This window comes from Mobula hypostoma, chromosome 6 (genome assembly GCF_963921235.1).
Source record: "Mobula hypostoma chromosome 6, sMobHyp1.1, whole genome shotgun sequence".
Lineage (NCBI taxonomy): Eukaryota > Metazoa > Chordata > Chondrichthyes > Myliobatiformes > Myliobatidae > Mobula > Mobula hypostoma.
The window spans coordinates 61,065,330-61,077,734 of record NC_086102.1 but is presented as its reverse complement, the minus strand read 5'-3'; the positions used below and the strand labels follow the sequence as shown (position 1 = coordinate 61,077,734).

The window sequence follows — 12,405 nt, the reverse complement described above, 5'->3', positions numbered from 1 at the left end:
TTCATGGCATGTCTCCAAACATTCTATCAAACTTATGCAGATGAACTGTTGAAAAAATGCTGACAGGTCACTTTATGGTCTGGTACAGTGATTCAAATGCACAAGAACACAAGAAGCTGCAGGGAGTAGAAGACGCAGACCAATTCATTACGGGTGTATACTTCTGCACCAGCAGTGTCCACAGACAGCGCTGCCTCAAGAAGACAGCATCCTGAATCCAACCTGAGCATAGTCTCATTATGGCAGTAGTTGGAAAAGAAGTGAGAAGTAGAATTAAAAATGGATGGGTGGAGACCGGAAAATCCCACCTGTCGTGGCAGATGGAGCAAAGGTGCTCAATGAAGCAGTCCCCCGATCTATATTGGGTCTCACTCGGAGCACTGGATACAGTAGATGACCTTGACAGAATTGCAAAGTGTTGCCTCACTTCGAAGGACTGTTTGGGGCCTTGAGTGACTATGAGAGAGGAGCTGTGGCACTTGTGGCACTTTGCAGGGATAAGCGCCAAATGGAACGGGATGTATGGGTTGAGTTCCTCCAGCATTTTGTGTGTGTTGCTTTGGATTTTCAGCATCTGCAAAATTTCTTGTGTTTATACTTCATCAGTGATCTTCATTCATTTGGGCCAGAGAAGGTACAGAACCCTAAAGCCCTTCAACAACAGTTTCAAAAACAGCTACTTCCCTTCAACCATGTAGTTCTTGAACCAACCAGCAAAACCTACAGTTCAGCACCAATCTGATCACTTTGCACTGAAGTGGACTTTTTTTTTGTTCTAATTGTGATCTTTCGTGTAAAATTTATATTTTTCTTGTGGATGCTGTTAATATCATGCCACAGTGGTGCAAGGAAGTTTGTGAACCCTGTAGAATTCTCTGTTTCTGCATAAATATGACCTAAAATGTGATCAGATCTTCATGCAAGTCCTAAAACTAGATAAAGAGAACCCAATTATATAAATAACACAAAAAACATTAGATTTGTTCATTTATTAATTGAGAAAAAATATCCAATATTACATGGCATTTGCTGGAAAAAGTATGTGAACCTCTGGGGTAATGCCTTCTACAAAAGCTAATTGGAGTCAGGTATTCCAATTAATGAGATGAGATTGGAGTTTAGGTTATAGAGGTGTCCTGCCCTATTAAAAAAAAAGTAGAATCTTTGAACACTACCTCACCTTTTTTTTTTAAATATACAGTATTTCTGTTTTTACACTTTTTAAAATCTATTCAATATACTTAATTGATTTATTTGTTTATTATTATTATATTATTTTTTTTCTCTCTGCTAGATTATGTATTGCATTGAACTACTGCTGCTAAGTTAACAAATTTCACGTCACATGTCGGTGATAATAAATCTGATTCTGATTCTATACAGGGGAGGTTACACTGATTACTGAAAACAAAGGTTCACATACTTTTTCCAAGAAATACATGTAATATTGGTTCATTTTCTCAATAAATAAATGGACAAGTATAATGTTTTTTTGGGTTCTTTATTTAATTAGGTTTTCTTGATCTAGTTTTAGGACACATGAAGATCTGATCACATTTTAGGTCATATTTATGCAAAAATAGAGAAAATTCTATAGGGTTCACAAACTTTCAAGCACTATATATTCCCGCAATGCTGCTGCACGTTAGTTTTTCACTGTACTACTTATCCGTAACATATGTATGTACCCGATATGCACAACTCAACTTTTGAGAAGATCAGGACACCTGGTGTCTCTGCCTTGTTTAGATTCAAACCAATGAATTAAAATTCAGTTCTCTCCAGCCTGCAACTATAAATGTAACAGGTGTAGCTCCAGAACACAGTCCACGCTCCAATTTCCGGTAACAGGTTCTGAGAAGCAGCAAGAGCACTCTACTTACACATGATAATCAGATGATCAAGATGATGACATGAGCTGAAGGAGAATCCTAAGGGTTTCTACTCTTTCTTAAGAGAAAAAGAGTAGCAAGGGACAAAACTGGTCCTCTGAAGATCAGAGTGGTAATCAATGCGAGGAGTCAAAAGAGATGGGGAAGATCTTAAATGGATTTTTTGCATCTGTATTTACTTGGTAGACGGATAAAGAGTCCATAGATGTGAGAAAATGCAACAGTGAGGACATATACCCTATACAGATTATAGAGGAGGTGTTTGTTGTCTTGAGGCAAATTAGGGTGAATAGATACTAAAGGCCTGACAAGGTGTTCCCTTAGACCCTGTGGGAGGTGAGGGCTGAAATGCAGGTCCCCTAGCAGAGATACTTAAAACATCCTTACGCCCGGGTGAGGTGCCAGAGGAACGGAAGATATCTAATATTATTCTGTTGTTTAAGGAAGACTCTAAGAATAAGCCAGGAAAATATAGGTTGGTGAGCCTGACATCAGTAGTGGTAAAGTTAATGGAAGGTATTCTAAGGGACTAGATATATAAGTAGACATGGACAAGAGAAAATCTTCAGATGCTGAAAATACAAGCAACACACACAAAATGCTGGAGGAACTCAGCAGGCCAGGCAGCATCAAAAGAAAAGAGTACAGTCGACGTTTTGGACCAAGGCCCTTTGGCAGTTGCTGCCTGGCCTGCTGAGTTCCTCCAGCATTTTGTGTATGTTGCTTGGATAGACGTGGACTGATTAGGGATAGTCAACATGGCTTTGTGCTTGTTAAGTCGTGCCTAACCAATCTTATAGACTTTTTTTGAGGAAGTTAACTGGAAAGTTGAAGAGGGCAAGGCAAATGATGTTATCTACATAGACCTTCGCAAGACCTTTGACAAGGTCCCACATGGAAGCTTGGTCAAGAAGGTTCAGTTGCTTGGCATTCAAGATGAGGTAGTAAACTGGATTACACATTGGTTTTATGGAAGAAGCCAGAGAGTGGTTGTGGATGGTTGCCTCTCTGACTGGAGGGAGACCTGTGAATAGTGGTGTGCCACAGGGATTGGGGCTGAGTCTATTGTCGTTTGTCAACTACATCCATTGTCTGGATGATAATGTGGTAAACTGGATCAGCAAATTTGCGGATGATTGGAGGGGTAGTGGACAGTGAGGAAGACTATCAAAGCTTGCAGTGGGATCTGGACCAGCTGGAAAAATGGGCTGAAAAATGGCAGATAGAAATTAATGCAGACAAGTGTGAGGTGTTGCACATTGGGAGGACCAATCAGGGTAGGTCTTACATGGTGAGGGGTAGGGCACAGAGGGATGTGGCAGAACAGAGGAATCTGAGAATACAGATCCATAATTCCTTGAAAGCTGTGTCACACATAGATAGGGTCGCAAATAAAGCTTCTGGCACATTGGCCAACATAAATCAATGTATTCAATACAGGAGTTGGGATGTTATGTTGAAGTCATATAAGACATTAGTGAGGCTTAATTTGGGATATTGTATGCAGATTGGTCACCTACCTACAGGAAGGATATAAATAAGACAGAAAGAGTATAGAGAACATTTACAAGGATGTTGCTGGGACCTGAGGACCTGAACCATAGGGAAAAGTTGAATAAGTTAGAGGATTGAGGGGAGATTCAACAGAGGTATGTAAAATTATGAGGGGTAAATACAAGCAGGATTCTTCCACTGAGGTTGGGCGAAACTACAACCAGGGGTCATGGGTTAAGAGTGAAAGGTGAAATGTTTAAAGGGAACATGAGCTGGAACTTCTTCACTCAGAGGGTGGTGTTAGTGTGGAACGAGCTGCCAGCGCAAGTGGTGGATGCGGGGTTGATTTCAATATTTAAGAGAAATTTGGATAGATACATGGATGAATGTGGTGTGGAGGACTATGGTCCCGATGCAGGTCGATGGGACTAGGCAGATTAATGGCTCGAAGCAGATTAGATGGGCTGAAGGGCCTGTTTTGGTGGTGTAGTGTTCTATGACTCTAGAAGTGCAGTGTGGTATTATCAAGGGCAGGAAGAGCAATCCTTTGGGAAAGTTTCGTTTTGATTTCTGCTTGGCAACACCTGGACTAAGAATCTAGTCCGATTAACAGAGGCCTGTAGTGAACCCAAGATCTTAGCTGCATCCTGCTTCTTTAAATCTCGCCTCATCAATTCTTCACCTACAGTAAGGTAGATAATGGATCCTGACCAACATCGAAAGTAAAATTTAATCTGGTCTCTTAAAAAAAAGCTTAATCAAATTTAACAGTTATTAGAAAAACACAGAACATGCACTTCAATGTAAAGTGCACCACAGTAGGGGAATTAATGGTTATAGGGGAAAGGAGTTAGGTCCACAGCCAGATCAAACACGATCTTATTGAATGGCAGAGAGAGCTCGATGAGAAAGATCTCCTACTTCTGCACCTATTTCTTATGTTCTTATCTACAGAGTGTTCTGTACGTACTTGTCTGATCTTCTCTGACACAACACTTCATACCCATGTCTTCAAACAAGACTCCAGCCAGGAAGAATATAACCACCTGCAGATTCTCTTCCACTTTGTCTAACATCCAGTCTCAGAAACATGGTGTGGTAGTAGTTTCATCATAAGGGCAGGAACATTTTAAGTCTGCAGCACCTCACCAACTTCTCAAAGCCTACCAGGAATGGGCAATAAATGCTGGCGCCCACCTTCTTTAGAAATGACATGGTAAAATAGAAGTGAAGAGATTATGCCACACCTCAGCTTTCTTCTTCGTTGTGCTGGCCAAAAACATAGACTTAATGTTGTTGGGTTTTGAGACCAAGCTCTTCATACCTTTCTTCTCTCTATTTGCACTAGGCGCTCCTTTGCCTACAGGGACAGATCACATTAATAACAGATGACGTTTTAAATTTGATAGGCAAATCATTAAAAATAAAATTGCTTAAAAAGAGTTACATATATCAATTTTAGTACCTTCAATATAATAGAAAACACTAACAAAAAAAAGCAATGGATACTAGAAATTTGAAACCCTGGAAACTGCAGGTCAGGTAGTAAGCAGAAATAACATTTCAGCAGTTTCCTGTCTCACTTTCCGAAAGACTATTAAAAATTTAAACCTTCACCACTTCTGATGAAGGTCATCGACCTGAAACATGAACTATTTTTCTTCGCTTTATCTCCTCTCCTGAACTTTTCACTCATTTTCTGATCTAACTGCTGAATCCTTACCTTTCGTTTTATTATCAAAGACATCTTCTGACAAGTCATCATCAAAAATTTCTCGACCATCTTCGACATAACCAATCCCATCTGGTAAATACAGGTATGACATTAACAAGTTGTCAACAACAGAACATTAAGTCACAGTTAATTACTGAAATGATTCCAATGTCTTGGAGAATTTCCCTTAGCAGGGCTCATAAACACACATTAAGAAGGAATTTAAGGTTCACGCACCGTCATCAACTATCCAGTCATCCTCCTGCCTTTCACATACAAGCTTAGAGTACTCATCTTCATCAAGCTCTTCATAAACATTTGAAATATCTTCAACCTGAAAAAGCAGCAATTTGACATATGGCACAATGCAAAAGATGGATTTTACCAAATTTGAACATCATCTATCCATTAAGATACACCGAGAGCTAAAAATTTTGCTAGAAAAGCAATCCAGGCACTGTTTGGGGAAAGGGTTAAATTAAAAATCAAGCAACATCTGTCAAAAACAGTAGTCACACACAAGGAAAAATATAACCCACAGATCTTAAAATTTTATTTTTAAAAAGTCTTCACATGGATCGTTCAACTTTGGCAGTAGCCAATTACAAGGTAGAAAGTGTGCGTGTGCAAGGTTAACAGCACTTACCTAACAAAGAGATAATAAATGCTTTGGAAAACAAAACATTTATTTATTTCTGATTAATGATTAATTTCTGCTGTTAAGGGCCTTAGAGTTACTAATAAAAGTAAAATAAATTCTGAACAACTTTCGGACACAACAAAATTGGACTACAGATTTTCAGGAGCACTCTTGTCTCAGAGAGATAATGAGCGCACATTTCATTTCAGCAACTGAGCACATAACCTCACCACTAGCACTGCTGGACAGTGCCATAACACATCTGACCCACAGGTTTACAGACCCTGCATTAAGTTCAAGGTACACATAATCAAACAATAGAAAAAGGAGAGAAACCCCAATTACATTCATTACTCATCAATACATCATTTAAGACCTTATGTATTTAAAAAACATCTTCCAAAAATACATTTAATAGCAATGTTACCCATGCTGTTTGAATATCCTAGTGTAACTGGTTTATTTTTACCTCATGCTTTTTGAATGTGTATTTTAGTATTTCCCCATTACATCACCAGCAGGGAACCTGTCGACAACTCCCATCAGAAACTTGTATTCTTTGCTGATCCTTAACCCAATCTAAAATGATCCCTTTGCCCTTGTGCTGTGACATCCAGTTTCTACTGTGACTTTAACGATTTGCTATTCTCTTTTTGTTCCAAATTTCTCCATCTTTTCTAAAACATTCAATCATCTGAAATCATTAGCTAACAACAATGCATTTGCTGTAGTTAGGTCCATGTCATAGCCTTTAAAAATGAATCAATGCTTTGAACTTGCCTATCTTATTTCTTACATTGCAGACACTTGTGAACCAAGTAATTGTCCTCCACTCTCCCCACAAGTCTAGATCCGCTCTCTCTCTCTCTCTCCCCCCCCGCCTTTGTGTTGATACTGCAGATTTCCCAATCTTTAATCTTTCCATTCCAAAATGATAATATCTCAGTCTGGCTGAAGACCTCCCTTGACACAGTGCTTCAATGCATCGTCAGCTCTGCTAAATCTCCAGTTTAATTCTTTGGCATTCTCCAAGTGGATTTCAATAGTATGTGCTTGCTTTCCATGGGGACCACGACACCTCATTCGCCAATACAATCATCTTTGGTATTTTATCAGTGAATCATGAACCAGAGCATTTTGTAAAGCAATGAAACTTAGAGAAAACAATTTGGGTTTGTATCTGTCACAACCTCTCATCTTTTACTAAAACTCTGAAGCTGACTATCTTACCTCATATTTTATTTTCTCACCCGCTTTTGCCTTCTTCAGGCATTCCAACGCCACGAGACGTCCTCGTTTTTCTCTGCGATCACGTTTTGCACGCGTTATTGCCAAGCCACAAGAGTTTGCATCACCTGAAAAATGTAACACCTCCCATTTAATACAAAAGCACAGATTTCATCTGGACATTTGGATAATGTGGTAAGTAACTTTTCCTAATACAGTGCTTTCCAGTTATTGGGGGCACTGGTTAATCGGGGCAGCCAACTATTAAAGAACAAAAACTAATCGAGAAAATGGCTGGGATTCCCCGCGTTTATTTGGGATACTATACCACTTAATTGGGGCAGGAAATTGTTGCCAAACTGTTTCTCAGTAGTCAGTTGCACACACTTGTATGGCCATTAGACACTACGCTGTGCATAGAGCTAAGTTCTTAAGTAGTGTCAGTTGTGATCAAAAAGCAGTGATTTTTCTCACTGATAGTTGGCGAGAAATAAGCAGTAAGTCAACCCAGATCTGTTTTGCTCACTGCAGTTTCAAGCATTCAGGCTTGGAGATGCCAGAAATGAAACAACTTCACTACTTCAAAAAATTATAAACTACGAAGAATTTGAAGGCATTGACAATCATCTTGAATGTTACAATGATAACACAGATTTGGAGGATGCAATCGTTGAAAGCATTTTACGAAGACAGTCCATTATCTGCACAAGGTGTCTGCCTGATTTTGTTCATTTTTAGTTAATGCAAATTATATTATTTCATGTAAATTTGCTACCACACGACTGCTACAGGGATCATGGAGAGGGAAAGGGGCGTACACATCTGTAAGATCCTTCAATATGAATGCAAATTTATAAAGTGGTAAAATTGTCAGGGAATCTTAGTAAGCCAGAATTTTAATGAGCCACAGCACACATTGCTTAAACATTCACTAGAGAGACAGAGAGAGATAGAAGGTACATCTAGCTTTAAGGGTGACAGGTGACTGACCACTGTGTGGATAATTCCAAACAAGAGAAATAACCCTGTATTCAATGCAAGAATCATTCCCCTAAGAATTGAACTCTCCTGTCATTCGTTTCAACATCACAAAATAGCTGAGTCCCGACCCTGATGAAGGGTCTTGGCCCGAACTGGTGCCTGTTTACTCTTTTCTACAGGTGCTGCCTGACCTGCTGAATTCCTCCAGCATTTTGTGTGTGTTGCTTGGATTTGCAGCATCTGCAGATCTTCTCTTGTTTGTGACAAAATAGCTGAAATGCTTTGATGTTTTTCAGGCCGTCTATTGTCACAGGTGGGAAAGTGAACCAGGGAATAGCAGATTGACGTCAACTCTGACAAGTGCACAGAGTCGGGAAGTTAGACTGGGACAAGGACATACACAGCGGATGACAGAACCCCGAGGAATGCTGAGGAACAGAGAGACCTATGGGTATAAGTATGTATCCGAAGTATAAGCCATGGCATCACAGGTTGATAAGGTAGGCAGCATGGCAGCGTAGCGGTTAGAGCAACACTTTAGTTTTCAGAACTCAATTCCTGCCATTCCCTGCACGTTTTCCTGTGACCAAGTGGATTTCCTCTGAGTCCTCCAGTTTGCTCCCACGTCCCAAAGAGTCGGGGTAATGAATTGTGGGCAAGTTATGTCAGCACAGGAAATGTGGCATCCGCAGAACAATCCTCGGACTGTGTTGGTCATTGTACACCTGAGAAATAGAGCTAATCAATCAACGGAGGCAGCACGTAATGTTCTTACTTAGACATGAGACAGGACACTGAGTACAAGAGTTGGGACATCACATACAAACTGCTGCAGAGAGCACACCAGGAACACTGCAGTGTTGGTTGCCACACTATAGAAAGGTTGTCATTAACCTAAAGAGGGTGCAGCAAAGACTTGCAAGAATGCTGGTTGGTCTGAGTGGCTTGAGTTATAAGGAGAGACTGGATTGGCTGGACTGTTTTCCCTGCAGCAAAGGAGGCTGAAAGGGGAACTGATAGAGGTTTACATAATCATGAGGGCCATGGATCAGATGGATTGTAATTGTCTTTTTCTAAGGGTACAGGAGTCAAAAACTAAAAAGCACAGGTATAATTTAAAAGGGGAGAGACCTAAAGTGGACCTGGAGGAATGTGTTTGCCACAGAAGTATATGGAAGAAGTTGTCAGAGGAAGTGGTAGAGGCAGGTACAATTACAATATTTATACTTGTCCAGATATATGGATAGGAAAGGTCTCCCTCCTCTCTCCACCCCCATCCACAAAGATCTTTCCAACCACGTTACCCGTGGTTGATCCCCCTCACCACACACACACTTCACTCTGGTAACTGTCTTCCCCCTCCCCTCACTCACCACCCATTCCTCATCCAGGGGTGACCCCTCACTCGCCACGCACGCCCCTCACCCTGGGGTGACTCCTCACTCGCCACACACCCCTCATACAGAGCTGACCTCTCACTCGCCACGCACGCGCCTCCCCCAGGGGTGACCCCTCACTCGCCACGCACGCGCCTCCCCCAGGGGTGACCCCTCACTCGCCACGCACGCGCCTCCCCCAGGGGTGACCTCTCACTCACCACACACACCCCCCTCACACAGGAGAGACCTCTCACTCACCACACCCCCCCCTCACACAGGGGTAACCTCTCACTCACCACACCCCCCCTCACACAGGAGTGACCTCTCACTCACCACACACACCCCCCTCACACAGGGGTGACCTCTCACTCACCACACCCCCCCCCACACAGGGGTAACCTCTCACTCACCACACACCCCTCACGCAGGGGTGACCTCTCACTCACCACACCCCCCCCTCACACAGGGGTGACCTCTCACTCACCACACCCCCCCTCACACAGGAGTGACCTCTCACTCACCACACACACCCCCCTCACACAGGAGTGACCTCTCACTCACCACACCCCCCCCTCACACAGGAGTGACCTCTCACTCACCACACCCCCCCTCACACAGGAGTGACCTCTCACTCACCACACTCGCCCCTCACACAGGAGTGACCTCTCACTCACCACACCCCCCCCTCACACAGGGGTAACCTCTCACTCACCACACACCCCTCACGCAGGGGTGACCTCTCACTCACCACACTCGCCCCCCACACAGGAGAGACCTCTCACTCACCACACCCCCCCCTCACACAGGGGTGACCTCTCACTCACCCCTACACCCCTCACACAGGAGTGACCTCTCACTCACCACACCCCCCCCTCACACAGGGGTGACCTCTCACTCACCACACCCCCCCCTCACACAGGGGTGACCTCTCACTCACCACACCACCCCCCCCACACAGGAGTGACCTCTCACTCACCACACCCCCCCCTCACACAGGGGTGACCTCTCACTCACCCCTACACCCCTCACACAGGAGAGACCTCTCACTCACCACACTCGCCCCTCACACAGGAGTGACCTCTCACTCACCCCTACACCCCTCACACAGGGGTGACCTCTCACTCACCACACCCCCCCCTCACACAGGAGTGACCTCTCACTCACCCCTACACCCCTCACACAGGGGTGACCTCTCACTCACCACACCCCCCCTCACACAGGAGTAACCTCTCACTCACCACACCCCCCCTCACACAGGGGTGACCTCTCACTCACCACACACCCCTCACGCAGGGGTGACCTCTCACTCACCACATTCGCCCCCCACACAGGAGTGACCTCTCACTCACCACACCCCCCCCTCACACAGGGGTGACCTCTCACTCACCCCTACACCCCTCACACAGGAGAGACCTCTCACTCACCACACTCGCCCCTCACACAGGAGTGACCTCTCACTCACCCCTACACCCCTCACACAGGAGTGACCTCTCACTCACCACACCCCCCTCACACAGGGGTGACCTCTCACTCACCACACCCCCCCCTCACACAGGAGTGACCTCTCACTCACCACACCCCCCCCTCACACAGGAGTGACCTCTCACTCACCACACCCCCCCCTCACACAGGAGTGACCTCTCACTCACCACACACACCCCCCTCACACAGGAGTGACCTCTCACTCACCACACCCCCCCTCACACAGGAGTGACCTCTCACTCACCACACTCGCCCCTCACACAGGAGTGACCTCTCACTCACCACACCCCCCCCTCACACAGGAGTGACCTCTCACTCACCACACTCGCCCCTCACACAGGAGTGACCTCTCACTCACCACACCCCCCCCTCACACAGGGGTGACCTCTCACTCACCACACTCGCCCCCTCACACAGGAGTGACCTCTCACTCACCACACCCCCCCTCACACAGGGGTGACCTCTCACTCACCACACTCCCCCCTCACACAGGAGAGACCTCTCACTCACCACACACACCCCCCTCACACAGGGGTGACCTCTCACTCACCACACTCCCCCCTCACACAGGAGAGACCTCTCACTCACCACACACACCCCCCTCACGCAGGGGTGACCTCTCACTCACCCCTACACCCCTCACACAGGGGTGACCTCTCACTCACCACGCACACCCCCCTCACACAGGAGTGACCTCTCACTCACCACACCCCCCCCCTCACACAGAGGTGACCTCTCACTCACCCCTACACCCCTCACACAGGAGAGACCTCTCACTCACCACACACCCCTCACGCAGGGGTGACCTCTCACTCACCACACACCCCCCCTCACACAGGAGAGACCTCTCACTCACCACACACCCCTCACGCAGGAGAGACCTCTCACTCACCACGCACCCCTCACACAGGGGTGACCTCTCACTCACCACACTCGCCCCTCACACAGGGGTGACCTCTCACTCACCACACCCCCCCCTCACACAGGAGTGACCTCTCACTCACCCCTACACCCCTCACACAGGAGTGACCTCTCACTCACCACACACCCCTCACCCTGAAGCGACTCTCACACTGTATACACACACACCTTTCTCCTTCCACAATGAATCCCCAGATCTCCTTTTACCCCACCGCCACCCCAGAGTTTGGCCTTCCCCTTGATCCAAACCATTGCTCTCATTACCCTGCCCATCTGGCTCGGCTACAGCCTCCCTCTCCGGACCCATTCGATGCTTTTTGCCTCAACCGCTGCTAAAATCGCACCAAAATGTGGCGCCAAATCTGCCGGAACTGAGGCGAATGGAACTGCACGCTCGGATGTACGTCATGCAGCAGCGCACCAATCGGAACGGAGAGCGGCTGGGCGCCACCATCTTTGATCAGGTCAGCAGAAGATTTCCGCCCGTCTCCGATGAGTGACAGTTCCCCAGGTTAGGTTACAACCGTGAAGACGCACCGCGGCGGTTTCAGTTACCGAGTTTAACGTGAGTTCAAGCAGCTAGACTCTTTCCTACGCTGCTGTCGATGGCTGGCTCCCACTGAAACAGTGTGCCGACGAACACGTTGTTCATGACAACATGAAGTTAATTGTTTG

General features: G+C 45.5%; 1 protein-coding gene across 2 annotated transcripts in view; it reads right to left on the bottom strand.

The window, feature by feature from the left end:
* pola1 (polymerase (DNA directed), alpha 1) overlaps positions 1-12,096 on the bottom strand; it is a 301,055-nt gene extending 288,959 nt beyond the window's left edge. For both annotated transcript variants that reach the window (XM_063049905.1, XM_063049907.1), the window contains exons 1-5: positions 11,995-12,096; positions 6,971-7,095; positions 5,338-5,434; positions 5,110-5,190; positions 4,634-4,746 (exon numbers count right to left, since the gene is read on the bottom strand). In XM_063049905.1, coding sequence (XP_062905975.1) covers positions 4,634-4,746; positions 5,110-5,190; positions 5,338-5,434; positions 6,971-7,095; positions 11,995-12,037 — 459 coding nt within the window. In that variant the 5' untranslated portion in view covers positions 12,038-12,096. The remainder of the gene's footprint in view (positions 1-4,633; positions 4,747-5,109; positions 5,191-5,337; positions 5,435-6,970; positions 7,096-11,994) is intronic.
* Positions 12,097-12,405: the final 309 nt, after the last annotated feature.